Source organism: Lathyrus oleraceus, chromosome 6 (assembly GCF_024323335.1).
Source record: "Lathyrus oleraceus cultivar Zhongwan6 chromosome 6, CAAS_Psat_ZW6_1.0, whole genome shotgun sequence".
Taxonomy (NCBI): Eukaryota; Viridiplantae; Streptophyta; class Magnoliopsida; order Fabales; family Fabaceae; genus Lathyrus; species Lathyrus oleraceus.
Genome location: NC_066584.1, coordinates 360,691,091 through 360,709,266, shown reverse-complemented (window position 1 = coordinate 360,709,266; position 18,176 = coordinate 360,691,091). Strand labels below are relative to the sequence as shown.

General features: G+C 39.2%; 1 protein-coding gene across 1 annotated transcript; it reads right to left on the bottom strand.

Moving 5' to 3' along the window:
* Positions 1-12,385: 12,385 nt before the first annotated feature.
* LOC127095640 (uncharacterized) lies at positions 12,386-14,746 on the bottom strand. Its single transcript, XM_051034304.1, has one exon. The coding sequence runs from the start codon at positions 14,744-14,746 to the stop codon at positions 12,386-12,388; it is 2,361 nt and encodes a 786-aa protein (XP_050890261.1).
* Positions 14,747-18,176: the final 3,430 nt, after the last annotated feature.

The window sequence follows — 18,176 nt, the reverse complement described above, 5'->3', positions numbered from 1 at the left end:
CATACCAGATGAGGTACGTAGGCAGGAGACCGTGCGAGGTCTCTCCGGGCACCCTTTTTGTTTTTCAAACCCTTTTTGTTTTTTTGCGTGTGTTTGCTTGACAGTTGCTAGGCTCGAGTTCCCGACTCCTTAGTAACTTGTTGCTTGTTTCTTCTTGTGTGTGTAGGAGATGGATGTAAGCCCAGCAATTGGCATTCCGTATCCTCTTGTTGTGTGCTTGGAGTCCGGTATAAGTCCATCAAGTGGCATCTGGTTTCCAGTGTGGGTTTGTCTGGTTCGGAAGCTGATGTAAGTCCAGCTATTGGCGTTCGGGTTCCATGTTTGCCTTTTTGTGCATGTGTTTGTTTCGGCGTGCGTGAGCCGAACTACGGTCGCTCTGATTCTCGTTCCAGACGAGATACGTAGGCATAAGACGCGATGTCCTAGCGAGCCCTCTTCCCCCTTTTCCCACCTGTGTTGTCTTCAGTGTGTGTGTGTGATGCTTGTTTTAGCAACCTTTTTTCTATCTTTTGAGCGTGGATCCCGTCGAGTACGACGGACGTGAGGGGTGCTAATACCTTCCCCTTGCGTAACCGACTTCCGATCCCATTCTCTTTGGTCGCTAGACCATGCTTTTTCCAGGTTTACTCTGAGCGTTTCCTTTCCCTCTTTTGGGATAAATAACGCACGGTGGCGGCTCTGTTTGTTTTTGTTTTAGCCCGCCGCTTGTTTTTCGCGGATGCGACACTTATACACAAGAATCTTGGGTGTTTATTCAAAAGCCTCAGCACGTAGTGCGAGCATAATGAAAGACTCAACTGAATAGCAGGGGATTGATTGCTAATCCCTTCTATCTGCCAATTGCCTCTTCACTTAGGAGGACTTGAAGTACATGGAACAAAAGTAAACAAACACAGTCATTGCCTCTTAAGGAGGACTTCAGCCAAATGCCTGCCAAAAGAATCGACAGGGCTTCCAGACTACATGGAGTTAAAGGATGATTACCTAGGTGGTATGCCAACCACAAGCAAAGCAAAGCAACTCAAGCAATGAGTTAAAGCTACTAAAGTACCTATAAGAAAATCAAACAAGTCAATATTCACATTCAGACAAACCAAACAGACAGTCAACAGTGAGACAACCAATATACACAACATGCAAGCCATAAGAGGCAAACACTCAAGTGAGTTAGCCACCAAGGAACCTACAACACAAGAAAGGTTAGTGGACAAAGAATTTGCATCTCAAGGTATGAGATCAACATCAACCATTAGGACTATAAGCCTGAACCTGAAACGCAAAACTCAAAAGATGAGTACAAACCACTAGCACCAAGGCTAGGGTCAAAGGCAAAGTAAAAAGTCAAAACAGCAACCAATATTCAACATGAAGCTCATTTAATCCATCATGAACATGTCCTAAAAAGGACCAAGTCTAAATCCCAAGGCAAATCCATCAACCAATCATGATAAGGCAAAGGCAATCACAATGCACATATTTGGACCTCTAGAATCAAAATTCCATATGAAAACAGAAATGAATCAAACAATCATGAAAAATTTTATGTGCACACAACATGTCAAACACAATTATCATGCCAAAAATTAGAATCAGAGAAGCTCATTTGACCTAGAAATGAAAATGCACAAGTATGACATCAAATTGTGTGACACACATTGTCACACCATACATTCATGTGTCTAAAACAGAAATGACAAATGCTAAAAATACCAAACCAAGCCTCAAAAAATCATGCAACATGTTGGGAGCCAGCATACCAAATTTCAAATCAATTGGCCAATGTATGAGCATTTCACAATAGAATGAATGAAGCATGTCACATTTGCATACATGTTCAAATAACAATTCACCATCCAAAATCTAGAAATGATAAAATCAGGAAAATCACATCATAAAATAATAGACATCCATATGATCATGTAGAAAAAAATCTGGAATTATTTGGAATCATTTTCAATTTATTATGATTTTTCAAAGTTGGAGAATAAAATGAAATAAAATGCAAATCATGAAATAAAATGAAAATGAAATGAGAAATTTGGAAATGCATTCATGCAGGATCGAACCAGGCACGCTCCAAAACGACAGCGTTTTGGCTGTGAGTAATTAAAATGAAAAATGAAATGCACGCAGGAAGGTGTCGCGGCGGGATTTTTCACGAGATTAAGTATTGATTGAACTTAACCCATTTTGAAAAATATTTTAAATGCAAGAGTCGCCACCGTCTTTTATTTTATCCAAAAAGAGGAAGGGAAAAATAACGATAAATCCCTTTAGAGTTACGGGTTCGGGGGTTGGTTATGCAAAGGGAAGGTATTAGCACCCTCTACATCTGTGGTACTCCACAGGAACCTTTTTGCTTATGTTTATGTGAATGCTTTGCTTTTTCCGCTTTGATCGTTTGATTGGGGAGATGAGAAAAGAACTTGATTTTATTGCTTTTGGACTTGATAAAGTCGTAGACTTCATGCCTACGTATCTCCAAGACGCAATGGAGAAATCAGAATCCACGTAGTTCCCCCAAAAGAAAAGGGGAAAGTCTGTTTTGTTGATTTTAGATTGGCGTGTCTTGCCATCTCTTGCTCGACCTAGGCGGGAGGCTTCGAGACTGACACGTCCTTTTGAAAATGTTTTTAAACTGAAAAGCCAAAGCTGGCAAAAGATTTGAATGAGCCTAAACCCTGAAACAATAAATAAATGGGCTCATTATAAGGAAGCCCAAGAGTAAGCTTGTGAGTGTGTGAAAAGGGTTTCTTAAACGGCGACCGTTGGAATCGCATCGGGTTTCTCTTTTTTGGATTTTTCGATTTTTTAACATAAAACGTGAACAATACGATTAAACACACAATACAGAACATAAAAAATGCGAGAAAGTAAATTATTACAACACAATTAGCTATGAATAGTTAGTATTACGAATAGTTAGTGGAGTTAATCGAGCTGAAACTGAAACGAAACGGTTAGTAACAACATAAACAAATATAAAAAAAACAATATAAACATTTACTTTAGACAAAATAAACATTTGATATAAATAAATATTTAATTAAAATAAACATTTAAACAAATAATTAATTTAACTAACATTTAAATAAAACATATATGCAAAATAATAATAAAAGATAAACAATATTTAGTAAACAAAAGTAATATATATATATATATATATATATATATATATAATATATATATATATATATTAATATTATATATATAATATATATATATATATATATATTATATATTTTAGACAATAAAATATAGTAGACAAAAATAATATATATGTACATTTAGACAAAATAATATAATAGACAAAATAATATATATATATATATATATATATATATAATATATATATATAGATATATATATATATATATATATATATATATAATATATAATATATATAAGACAAATAATATTAATAGACAAAGATAATATATATATATAATATATATATATAATATATATATATATATATATATATATATATATTTATTTAGATATATAATAGATAAAAATAATATATATTATATTTTAGACAATAAATATATAGTAGACAAAAAATAAATATATGTACATTTAGACAAATAATATATAATAGACAAAAATAATATATATATATATATATATATATATATATATATATAGATAATAATATATTAAAACATGTCGGCAAGCCGGAACTTTGCCGATTTCAGAGATAAGTGAAGAATATTACCTTGTGTGAAGAGGATGAACTTCTGATCGTCCAAATGATCGACCGAAAGCTGGAAACCGTCACCGACGCAGGGCTGGCTGCCTTCGTGAGTACCTGACTTCAACGTCGCTTTTGATCGGTGAAACGACGCCGGAATGAAATGAACCTTGGATATTTGTGACCTGGACTCAACGAACTTCAAAGATATGAAATCGGTTTTGTGTTTCGGTGAATAATCGGGACGATTTTGGGTTACCGAAAATGAAGAACAAGTGAAATACGGTAATGCTTTTGGAAAAATATTTCTTTTCAATTCTCTGTTTCTCTCACCACACGTTTTTTTCCTTACTGATCCCTCCTTTTTCTTTCTTACTAACAACATCTATATATATATATATTTAGATTACTTAAACAATAGGAAACCTAAAAAATATCTAACATAAATTAATAATATATATTTAGATTACTTAAACAATAGGAAACCTAAAAAATATCTAACATAAATTAATAATATATATTAGATTACTTAAACAATAGGAAATCTAAAAAAATATCTAACATAAATTAATATATATTTATATATTATATAATAATAATAAACTAATATAATATTAATCCTAATTAAATAAACTAATTAACAACTAAACACCATTAATATTAAGCACAAATAATATTAAACGGCACACGATTAAAATACGATAAAATCGAGCGACACGAACGCGATAAAAACGATGACAATTTGCACAGCAAAACAGACAAATTGATAAAACTAATAAACCAGTAAACCGGTAAACCAGTAAAATCAACAACACGACTCAAACAGACTCGATTAAATCACACGGCACAACACGTAATTAAATAAACAACCCTAGGCAATAATAAAATCAACACGACATCACGAAAACGCTGACAAACACAATCACAAATAATCGACAATACGAAAACTCTAATATATTCGAAATACAGTCAAAATACCGACAAACAAACAATTAAATAGATAAAAACGCACAAAACCTAATCGAAACGATGCCACGCACAAAAGAGATAAGCGAGATAAATACGAGGCAACGATATCGGCCAGGTTTTGCTAAAACAACGAAATACAACACGGTAAGCAACGAAAACACACAAAACCTAATCAAACTAGTTGTCACGCGAAGTTTAAGAAATTGAGATGAATACGAGACAACGAGATTAATCAAGATGTGGTCAACAAAGCCAAAGTCAAATTTTGGGGTGCGACAGATGCCCCTATTTAATTAACTTAGGCCAGATAGCCGGAGGCTATCGAATGGCGTAAGGTAATTAAATATGACAAACGCCCCCAAAATTTGGCTCACTATGCATGATGCAAAAGACAGACAGACAGACACAGAGACACAAGAGTGCAAACTCTACTGGGGACAGACATACACCGACTCAATGAATGAAGGTAAACACTGAGAATACTCAGCTGGGGAAGATTCACTACCTATTCATAGATGGAAAATAGGAGGAAAAGAGATATCGACTCAATGTTGACGATACATCACTATCTCATAGATGAAAGTGGGAAAAGATCAATATAACAAGAGTACTGATGTGACAGTACATTACCAACTCAAAGATGGAGGTAACAGAAAAGATGAATACCAACGCAAGGATGAAGGTATAACAAGGGCATAATAAGAATCGAACTGCGTTAACTCATGGTTGACAGCTCACTACCCACGCATTGATGAGATAAACAGGACATGCCAACTCAAAGTTGAAGGCAAGCTTCAAAAGATTGATAATAACACTGCTAGGGAAATCAAATTCCAACTCATTGATGATGGTGTAGATGAAGAATCAGATCTAAGGATCATTGTGCAGACTTACAGTTGAATGCACACTACCAACTCATTGATGAGGTAGACAGAGAAATGCCGACTCAAAGTTGAAGGCAACCAACGATTCATTGACAAAGGTGTTTAAAAGAATTTAGAACATATTCTCCTGGAGATGTTTATCATTACCGACTCAAAGATGACGGTGGAAGGACAAAATGTACCTAACTCATAGATGAAGGTACTCCATCAACTCAAAGACGAAGATGGAATCAGAAGTTATCTGTGCAGACTCAAAGATGAAAGCACACTATCAGTTCAACAAGGATCAAACATACCCTACTCATAGATGAAGGTACCCCATCAACTCAAGGACGAAGATGGAATCACAGGAAAATGTGCGAACTCAAAGATGAATGCATACTACCAGCTCATAGCTGAGGGCTCACTATGTACCTAAATCATAGATGAAGGTACTCCATCAACTCAAAGACGGAGATGGAAACATAAGAAAATTGTGCTGACTCAAAGACGAAAGCACATTACCAGCTCAAAGATGAAGGTAACAGAATAAAGTGTACCTAACTCATAGATGAAGGCATTCCATCAACTCAAAGACGAAGATGGAATCAAAAGAAACCTGTGCAAGCTCAAAGATGAATGCACACTACCAGCTCATAGATGACGGTACTTCACCAACTCAAAGACGAAGGTGGAATCAAAAGAAATCTTGCTAACTCAAAGATGAATGCATATTACCAGCTCAAAGTTGCAGGTACTTCACCAACTCAAAGACGAAGGTGGAATCAAAAGGAATCTGTGCTAAACTTAAAGACGAAAGCACGCTACCAGCTCAAAGTTGCAGGTAGAACCATGGAACTTTCTGTGAGGATGTTATCAACTCATAGATGGAGATAGTAATTAATTTATCCGAGGGATAACAAAGGTTACCACTCATGGATGTAGGTAACTCAAGTTTGTAATGGGTACCAACTCAAAGATGAAGGTATAAAGGACTTGGACACAATATCTGTCATGTCTGTTTTACTGAATGAGAGTCACAAAGACTATATTGTTGCCTTCTTTTACTGGCAATTTCTGAGCTTTATCTGGAGACACGAGGTTCAAACTAGGATAGAACTAGAATGAAACGGTCAAACAAGACTTCAATTGAAGAGGAATGAACTCATCAGGATTTACAACTGAAACAACCATCTTCCACGAGGCATAGATCTCTGTGGGGAACATGACCAATAAAAGGTATTTTGCTGCTTATGAGGATACTCTATATGGAGAGATTGACTCAAACCACAATATAAACAAGGAAACAAGGTGCATATGAATGCAAGCATGATATGTCATAGATATGCATGAATATTTAGTAATGAATGCATGATGGACAGACAAAACTAGGAATAACTAAAAATGTTAACAGCTGCATAAGGACTTGCTGGAGATTTGCACTGAGACTCGCTGGGAGTAGTACAAAGACTTGCTGGGGAATTGGTACAAGAGCACCATATCCAGGTTTCTTTAAAAGTCTGTCTCTGCTGAGGATTCCGTAGAAGAATGGAGATGCCTTCTACTTCAAAAATGCAGGAGATTCCCGTGGTTCTTGAATTTAGAGGTATATGAGGATTGGACCTTTCTGAGGACTCCGCTGGGGATACAAGGTGTTATCCTCTGGAAATAAGATGATATTCTAAGAGAAGTCCTGTCATTCTTGAATTTGCTGATAATGCAGAAGGATTATTCTTCTGGAAGACTCTGCTGGGGATAAAGTCCGCTGGGGATAGGTGGTATCTTTCCAGGGAATAAGAATATAGGGGAAATCTATCCTTGATTTTTTTGCATTAATTATCATGGAGACTTTCTGTATCTGAAGACTCTGCAGGGGATTATGGTGTCTGATATCTGGTTACGAGATCTTTCCTCTAGGAGACTCTGCCGGGGAACAATGATGTCTGACCTTTGAATATAAATGAGAATTCAGGAGAAATCCTGCAATTCTTGAATTTGCTTAAAATGCATAACACCATTCTTTTACTACAAAACATTACTGAGGAGGAGACATATCCTTCTATTGAATGGACAGAGAACAACAGGAGATTCCCTGTAGTTTCTGAATATCAACTTTCTTCACTCGCTGAGGGATGGAGACCTCTGTATTACTCCTGCTCAGGGAAATCAAATCTTCCTTCTCATCCTCTGCTGGGGACATTGCTGATCCCTCCTTAATAAATTACTGGGGAAATACCTGTAGTAATCCCATAGGCCAAATCTGTAACTTAAAACCTGGATCAAAGTCTTCATGATCAATTAACCGGGGAGTCTTCATGCCCCAAGTGAAGGGAACAATCTTCTTGAAATATTTCTTGCATGATCTCTTGAGGAAAACTAGGAAGCAAAACTGGGGATATCCAGAATCATAACCTCTGCTGGAGAAATATTACTGCCAAGACACCTGTGGAGATCTTTTCATCATATACATATGAGGATAGTAACATGAACATGTCTAGTTGGAATCACATGATTTTAGAATTACTGGGACCGCATGTCTCAATCCTTTTATTGATGTCCATAAATCAAAATAAATAATCCTTATATTTTTCAAAAACTGTTTTTAATTCAAAACTTTTGTTTCAAAACATATCTGTCAAAGTAAAAGAACTTTCGTAAATTGAAATGAAAATTAAGAGTGCCAAGAAATATAGAAAGGCTCAAATTGATTTGATAGGATGGTAATCAGCCAACAACGTGATTCCATAGATCTTTACAAATTGGAAAATGGTAATTTCGTGGAAAAAAGGGTACGTTGAACTACAATGACATCATTCTCTCTTCCACTTTTGACCTGTATTGCAGCCTTGAGAAAGTTGGAGAACTGTTGAAAATATTCTGATACTTCAATGATCTTATCTCTGTTATGCAGTTACTTGCCTGAAATCCCTAACTTTTGCCTAGATTGCCCTTTCGGGTTTTCAATCTACAGGGATAATATTCTCTTTGTTTTTTTATGTCTCTAATTTCTTCTTGGACCGCCCTTTCAGGTTTTCAGTCCACCGAGACGCTCATTTTTGCCTAAGCCGCCCTTTCGGGTTTTCAACTTAGCGAGCTGTTCTTTTCATTTTTTAGGCGAAGTATTTCTTGACTGCATCTGTATTCACGGGCCGTCGAAGCTCTTCACCATCCATGTTTGTAAGAATTAAAGCACCGCCTGAGAAGGCTTTCTTGACAACATAGGGTCCTTCATAGTTAGGAGTCCACTTGCCCCTAGAATCATTGTGAAATAGTATCATCTTCTTGAGCACAAGGTCACCCTCTTTTAATTCTCTCGGCTTAACCTTCCTATCAAATGCCTGCTTCATTATCTTTTGATATAACTGTCCATGGCACAAGGCAGTCATTCTTTTTTCTTCAATCAAATTCAACTGATCGTATCTGCTTTGACACCATTCAGCCTCTGACAACTGAGTTTCCATTAGTATCCTCATTGATGGAATTTCAACCTCTATCGGTAACACAACTTCCATACCGTATACAAGTGAAAATGGGGTTGCCCCAGTTGAAGTACGGACTGATGTTCTATATCCGTGTAGTGCAAAAGGCAGCATTTCATGCCAATCTTTGTAGGTAACAACCATCTTTTGAATGATCTTCTTGATATTCTTATTTGCAGCTTCAACTGCCCCATTCATCTTGGGACGGTAAGGAGAAGAGTTGTGATGCTCGATCTTGAAACTTTCACATAATTCATCCATCATTTTGTTGTTCAGATTGGAGCCATTGTCAGTGATGATCTTGTTTGGAATGCCATATCGGCAAATGAGATTATTTTTGATGAATCTGACCACCACTTGCTTTGTCACCTTTGCATACGAAGCTGCTTCCACCCATTTGGTGAAGTAATCAATTGCCACGAGAATGAAACGGTGTCCGTTGGAAGCTTTGGGTTTAATCATACCGATCATGTCAATGCCCCACATTGAGAATGGCCAAGGAGCAGAAATCACATTCAAAAAGGTTGGTGGTACATGAACCTTATCAGCGTAGATCTGACATTTGTGACACTTCTTTACAAATTTGTAGCAATCTGATTCCATGGTCAACCAGTAGTAACCAGCTCTCAACATCTTTCTTGACATAGAGTGGCCATTTGCATGAGTACCAAAGGACCCTTCGTGAACTTCTTTCATCAACATTTCTGCTTCCTTTTTGTCAACACATCTGAGTAAGACCATGTCATAATTCCTCTTATAGAGCACATTCTGATTAAGGAAGAAACTGCCTGACAATCTTCTCAAAGTCTTTTTATCTTTTTCTGTTGCTCCAAGAGGATACTCCTGAGTCTGAAGGAAATGCTTGATATCGTGGTACCATGGTTTATCATCAAAACTGGCCTCAGCTGTAAACACATGTGCTGGTCTATCAAGTCGCTTGATCACAATTCTGGGTACTTCGTTTGGAAAACCACTTGATACATTGAAGACAACGTAGCTAGAGCATCCGCCATCTGATTCTCATCCCGAGGAATGTGATGCAACTCAACCTTGGTGAAGAAAGTCAACAATCTTCTTGCATAGTCTTTGTATGGGATCAAGCCAGGGTGGCGTGTTTCCCATTCTCCTTTGATCTGATTGATAACTAACGCTGAGTCACCATAAACAGTAAGATTTTTGATGCGGAGGTCAATGGCTTCTTCAAGACCCATGATACAGGCTTCATATTCAGCAATGTTGTTTGTACATTCAAAGCAAATTCTTGCCGTGAAAGGAATATGAGAACCTTCTGGAGTGATAATGACTGCACCTACTCCATGTCCATAAACGTTGGAAGCTCCATCAAATACTAAACCCCATTGAGAATCTGGTTCAGGTCCTTCTTCAGGAAGTGGCTCTTTACAATCTCTGGATTTTAGGAACATGACATCTTCATCAGGAAACTCATCCTCATTATCATCGTGATCTTCAACGGGTTGGTGAGCAAGGTACTCAGCCAACACACTGCTCTTGATAGCTTTCTGGGTATGATACTCAATGTCGTATTCTGATAACAGCATCTGCCATCTGGCAATCTTACCAGTGAGTGCAGGCTTCTCAAAAATGTACTTGATTGGATCCATTTTGGATATCAACCAAGTGATGTGACTTAACATATACTGCCTCAATCTCTTAGCAGCCCAAGCCAATGCACAACATGTCTTCTCGAGTAAGGAGTATCGTGATTCACAGTCAGTAAATTTCTTGCTTAAGTAGTAAATGGCATGCTCTTTCTTTCCAGTTTCGTCTTGTTGACCCAGAATACAGCCCATAGAATTCTCAAGCACTGTCAAATACATAACCAACCTTCTTCCAGCAACAGGTGGTAACAAGATAGGAGGCTCCATGAGGTACTCTTTGATACTGTCAAATGCTTTCTGACAATCCTCTGTCCAAACACAATTCTGACTCTTTCTCAGCAATTTGAAGATAGGTTCACAAGTGGCAGTCATGTGAGAAATAAACCGGGATATGTAATTCAATCGTCCTAGAAAACCTCTCACTTGCCTTTCTGTTTTTGGTGCGGGCATCTCTTGGATAGCTTTTACTTTATCTGGATCAACTTCAATGCCTTTTTGGCTGACAATGAAGCCCAAGAGTTTACCTGACCTGACGCCAAATGTGCATTTGTTCGGATTGAGGCGAAGACGGAACTTCCTCAATCGTTGAAACAGCTTCAATAGATCTACTAAGTGACCTTCTTCTGAACGAGACTTCGCGATCATGTCATCCACATAAACCTCAATCTCTTTGTGCATCATGTCGTGAAAGAGCGTTGTCATGGCTCGCTGGTAAGTAGCACCTGCGTTCTTCAACCCAAACGGCATCACTTGATAACAGAATGTTCCCCATGGTGTTATGAATGTAGTTTTTTCCATGTCTTCGGGAGCCATTTTGATCTGGTTATACCCGGAGAATCCGTCCATGAAGGAGAATATGTCAAACTTTGCTGTATTGTCTACCAACATGTCAATGTGAGGCAGGGGGAAATCATCCTTTGGGCTTGCTCTATTTAAGTCACGATAGTCGACACACATTCGTACCTTCCCGTCCTTCTTAGGAACTGGCACAATATTTGCTATCCACTCTGGATACACTGAAGTGGCAAGAAAACCAGCATCTATTTGCTTCAGAACTTCTTCTTTAATTTTGACGGCCATATCTGGATGTGTTCTTCTTAATTTCTGTTTGACCGATGGACATTCTGGCTTCAAAGGTAGCTTGTGCTCTACGATGTCAGTGTCGAGACCAAACATATCTTGATAAGACCAAGCAAACACATCTACATACTCTTTCAACAGGCTGATCAATTGCTCCTTGACCTGTGGGGATAACAATGCTCCAATTTTGACTTCTTTCACATTTTCTTCCGAACCCAAGTTGACTGTTTCCAAAGGCTCCTTGTATGGCTGAATAGTGTCTTCTTCATTTTCAAACTGGCGGGCGACCTCTTCTGGAATCTCATCCCACTCTTCCTCTTCAGCTTCGAATACAGAATGTTCAAAGTTGGGAGAGGGCATGATGTCATTGTGTTCAACGGGTTTAAGTAACCTGTACAAACAATTGTTTTTAGAGGACTGACCATGACATGCAAAAATGTGTTCTTTTTAAGGTTTTTTTTTTTTTTGTGTTACCATTTTCCGAAAAAGCTGAAAAGATAAAAGGACACAAGTGTATAGGAACACAAAAGATCTTTTTCATGGATAGTACGTTTTTGACAAAAGTGCCCATTTTACAAAATTAATGCTTCGCGCTTTGGGCTAAAGCGGAAGATTTTTGAAAACTGAAAAGCTTAATTACTTTGATATGTGGACACAATGTGGGACGTCAACTGCGGTCTAGTTCTTCATAACTACTCCTGGTGTCACAAATCTGGGGCCTTCGTCTTCTGTCTTTCCCTCAAAAGTATCCTCCTCAACTGCTACCATGTTGATAAACCCACCGCTGTGAAAGATATCTTTGAAAGGTCGCACCACTGAAGTCTGCACTTGTTTTCCATCAACAAAGCCTAATCCTGCATGGTTAACGTTTTCTGGCAACTCTATCACCTTGCCCCACATTTCTGTAGGACCTGTCTTGACAATCTGCTGGGCGTCTTTGAATGACGCGATTGAACCTTCACTTTTCTTGTAATCATCGATGGTCAGGGCCTGAAATGGAGTTTGAACAGCCATTTCGTCTGCTTCTATCACACTAAACGATGAAAGGTGGCTAATCAGCATAGCTTGCTCCCCATTAACCGTTACTATTTGCCCATTCTTGAAAATTTTTAACTTCTGATGTAACGTGGATGTAATGGCACCCGCCTCATGAATCCATGGGCGTCCGAGTAGACAGCTATAAGCTGGCACTATATCCATAACCTGGAAAGTGATCTGGAATACATGTGGTCCAATACCAATAGGCAAATCAACTTCTCCAATGACTGATTTTCTTGATCCATCGAACGCTTTCACAATAATTCCACTGTGCCGCATTTGCCCCCCTTTGTACTTTAGCTTCACCAAGGTAGACTTGGGCATGACATTCAGAGATGAACCGGTGTCAATTAGGATATTAGACAAAGAATCCCCTTGACAATTGGCTGAGATATGGAGAGCGAAGTTGTGATTCTTTCCTTCTTCTGGCAGTTCTTCATCACAAAAGCCTAAGCCATTGCACGAAGTGATGCTGCCTACAACATTGTTGAACTGCTCTGCTGTTATATCCTGTTCTACAAAGGCTTGATCAAGCACCTTCAGTAGTGCTTCTCTGTGGACAGCTGAATTCAATAATAAGGACAAGATCGAGATTTTTGACGGTGTCTGTAGCAACTGATCTACCACTTTGTAGTCACTGAGCTTGATAATTCTAAGTAGTTCATCTGTTTCTTTATCAAGGGTTGAATTGCTTGTTTGCCCTTCTGCTTCTCTTGTCACTGGTACCACGACTACTGGATCTTTCTCAACATTTCTATTTGGGATAACCGGCGGAGCGAACACGCGGCCACTGCGCGTCATTCGGCTATTTGCTGGGATATTGGTAACTGAGGCTAAGGTTTTAATCTCGACCTCTTTACCGTTCTCAATAATAGTTACTGCATAGCGGTAGGGGACCGCTTTATCTGAAGTGTAAGGCATTGGGCCCGGAGGGCAAATCACCACTGGCTCCCTCGGATGATAAGCTATCTCTACTTTCTCTGGAATGTTGAAGCAAGGAATGATGACATTCACCTCTTGTTCTTGTGATTTTGGAGAACTCACTTGTCTAGAAATCTGAATCAAACCCTGATCAAGGACGCCTTGCAAATCATCTTGAATCTTTCTACAACCTCTTGAATTGACTGAACATGTACCACAGATCTGGTGGTCATGTTGGAAGAGACCATGAGCACATAAAACAGAATGAATTTCAACCAAAGACCGCCGAATCTCCTCTATCTTCGTAACACGTTGTTCATTGAGACAAACTTCTATATTGTTCACTGATGAAGGACCATGACTTGGCATTGGATTGTCCTTCACATTGGGACCCATGTTCTTGAAGGTCAGGATACCTGCTCTTGTCAACTTTTGTACTTCCAACTTTAAAGCAAAACAGTTGTCTAAGTCATGACCTGGAGCATTCTGATGAAAGGGACAAGATACCTCTGGCTTGTACCACCAAGGTAGCACTTCTGGTACAAGAGGTCGTGGTCGTGGTTGCACAAGGTTTTTAGTGATCAAAGCTGGATACAATTCTGCATATGACATTGGAATTGGATCAAAATTGGTTCTTCTTTGCTGCTGTGGTGGACGTTGTTGTAACTGATGTTGATGTTGTTGAGATTGATGTTGTTGCTGATACTGAGTATTCTGTTGGAAGCGGTTGGTACGCTGCTGAGGGTATTGGACTTGAACTGGAGCGGAAGTGATTACTGGAGTCACGGCTGCTATATGTTGGTGTTGGGAATGGTAAGGATAATTGATCCTTCTTGGATGATTATAGGACACAACATTAGTTTCTTGTTCCTTCTTTTTCATAAAACCGCCGTACCTCTTTGCCCCGCTTGAAGATGAACTTCCTTCTCTGACTAGACGCCCTTCTCGAACTGCTTCCTCTAAACGGACTCCCATGTTTACCATGTCAGTAAAGTCTCTAGGAGCGCTTGCAATCATCCTCTCGTAATAAAAAGTATCAAGAGTCTTTAAGAACACTTTCGTCATCTCATTTTCTTCCATAGGTAGAACAACCTATGCTGCAATTTCGCGCCACCTTTGCGCGTATTCACGGAATATCTCCTTTTCTCTTTGTTGCATGGACCTCAACTGATCTCGGTTTGGCATATTATCAAGGTTGTATTTGTAATGTTTGATAAAGGCCTCGCCTAAATCATTGAAAGTCTTGATCTGAGAACTGTCTAATCCCATATACCAGCGTAAAGCTGCACCGGTAAGGCTGTCTTGAAAACAATGAATGAGCATCCTTTGGTCGTTGGTGTACATTGACATCTTTCGCACGTACATAACCAAATGGGTCTATGGACAAGAACTTCCTTTGTACTTTTCAAATTCTGGTAGTTTAAATTTTGCTGGCATCCTTACGTTTGGAACCAAACACATATCATTTACATCTCTGCCAAACAGCTCTTTCCCACGAAGAGCTTTTATCTCTTTTTGTAATTCCGCAAACTGATCCTGGAATTCATCCATTCTATCATTGAGACCAGGATCCTCACTTGGGGTAGGGCCGTGATAGACAGGTTCTCCTAGGTGAGGAGTATAGTGAACAACGGAAGGCACATTAGTGAAGACAGGAGCATTTGGTGGAACGAACTCTTGTTGATATCTATCTTGATTAAGATCCCTGGGTATTTCCCAAGGACGGGATGCTGTGATGGTAACAGAAGTGACTGGGACAACGTTGATTTCTGAAGCGATGACTGTAGTGACGGGTGCTGCTGTTGTCTGATTCTGAATTTGAGGTTGATTCTGTGCCGAAGTCTGTCCTGAATTATGAACTTGAGCCCTAGCCTGGGCTTCCTCTGCTTGTAGACGGGCGGTTAACATTTGGTTGCGCATCTCTGCTGCCTGTGCTTGCGCCTGGATCTGTGCATCTTGTGCTTCGGCAACCTGAGCTTGTGCTGTTTGAAGTTGAGCAGCTTGGGTTGCTTGGTTTGCTATCAATGTCTCGACCATAGCAGAAAGGCGGTCAACCTGAGCTTTCAATTCTCGGTTCTCGTTATCTGTTATCTCCATTCTTCTTTTGTAGTTGGCTCTTGTGTTGTAATTATGCGTCAGCTTGAAATGGATCTGCTGGCGGGAAGTAACTATTAGAAGACTGGACCAAGACAGACAACCTGTATGCACGTGATGCATGGATATGCAAAATGAATGATTTTTCAAGGAACTCTAAGTGAAGGAAAAGATAGAATTGCAAACATTTTTGATAACAAAACAAATTTTTTCATTTTAAGCATTTTTATCAAAATATACAAAGTTATTAACCCAAAATACAACCAAGAAAACCATTTAAGGACATGTGTCATCAGGACGAGCATAAACAAGTAGGAGTTGTCCTTCAAGTCTCTCAATTCTTTCTTCATAGGCCTTCTACATAAAAGCTTTCTCCTTCACCAAACTGTCTACAAGACCTTTCCATGCACCTGAGGACTGTGGAGTCTGGGAGTAATTTGTTGTGCCTGAGGAAAATAAATCCTCTTGCACCCTTGGACGTTTACCTGCACGATCTTCTCCACTCTGCTCCTTTAACTGTCTCTGAAGTTCTTCATTTTCCATTTCGAGCACCTGAGCCTTATCCTTCCAAGCGTCTCTCTCTTTCTTGACCCTCTCCAAGGTGGCTTGGAGTTCTTCTTTGTCATCTAGCGGAAGGTAGGGGGTCTTCAACGGAGCGGGTTTGATAGGATCATGATGTGGGTATGGCATTTTCAACTGTATAGCTCTGGCTCTGATCCACTGGAGGTACGGCTCATAGGAGGTACAATCTTTCTTACCCAATTCAAGTCTCCCTTTGCGACAAACACGATGCCAAGCTCTTACTACTCTCTCTTTCATGGTAGGGTCCTCCTCGTTATCCCTCAAGAAAATACCTTCTAAAAGAATGTTAGGAGGCTTGTCCTTCATAGGGTAACCGAGTTGTCTCCTAGCAAGTACTGGATTATAAGAAATGATTCCCTTTGTGCCCATGAGGGGCACATTGGGGAACTCCCCGCAACTATCAATGATCTTCACATCGTCTAAAACTCTACTATACCATGCAATATCTGACTGGGTAAGAGACATAATCCTCTGTGACCACTGAAGTCCTGACTTGCGATCCCAAAAAGTAGCTGACTTAGGAAGATGAGAGACAAACCATTTGTAGAGTAACGGTATACAGCAGACTATGGTTCCTCCTCCTTTCAAAGTACGGTAATGGATGGAATGATAGGTGTCTCCGAGCAAAGTTGGAACATGATTACCATTTAGGAAGATGCGTATAGTATATGAATCCACAAAACCTTCAATATTAGGAAATAGTAACAAACCGTAGATCAACAAGGCGAACAGATGCTCCACAATAATATCACAACCTTGACTGGAAAAATAAGAAACCTTCCCCATTAAGAACTTGGCAGTGAAACCTGGAAGTCCTCCTTTGGTGGTGAAGTTATTCTTGAATTCTGACTTCTTCATGTACAACACTTTTGCAAGAGAACTGTGCTCGGGTAACTTTTCTGAACCAGAGAAAGGTACTGTATCAGCAACTGGGATGTGAAGCAACTAGGCATACTCTTCCAATGTAGGCATGAGTTGATAGTCTGGGAATGTGAAACAGTGATAGACTGGATCATAGAACTGTACTAATGTCTGCAATAACCCTTCTTCCATCCTAAGTGTCAATAAAGATATAAGTGCCCCATATCTGTCTCTGAAACCAATAGGATCTGCGATCGAAAGAAACCAGTTTCTTTAGTTCATCTATCTTTGGATTGATGAGATTGTACTTTTTCACACTTCTCCGTCCAAAATCCATGTTTCCTGCAATATTTGCAATCCTCACTTTAAGTTCCTTGGAAAAAGGTTGAAATGATGGGAATGAATGCATGTCATGCATGAATGCAACAAACACAACATGGTCAAACAATACAAGGCTCAAAGTTCATCACCAGCATGGAGTTTAGGACAAAGCCCCAAGATAAGTTCTAAGGTTCACCTGCCAAACGGGTTCTAAAAGTTCCCAAGGTTATGGATCCTTCTTCGGATAATACCGGGTTAAGCAACTGCTCGCTTTCCAATATTATTCTCAAAAGAATCTCGCTTGAGTGTGATATCGCGTATCAACCAAACCAGACTTTTGGTCCGAAGTGGTCACCGCATCACATCCTAAGTAAGGCCAAGATGGGGTAAAGGTAAACTAAGGTCCTTGGCTTCACGGACCCGTCGAAAGCAACAATGCCTCACAAATGACTTGTTTTAGCACTATCACCCTCAAAGAGGCCTCCACCAAGCGGACAAAGGCTCAAGTCAACTCGGTAAGGGTTGTCTCCTATCAAGTCAACCTGAATTATCATCCATCCTATCTCAAATGTGCCCCAAATCCGGGTATACGATTTATCACAAGTATCCCCCAAAACCCAAAATAACAAACATTACAAACAATACAATTTAG

Coding starts and splice junctions, on each gene's coding strand:
- LOC127095640 (XM_051034304.1), bottom strand. CDS start 14,746: ATGGAAGAAAATGAGATGACGAAAGTGTTCTTAAAGACTCTTGATACT.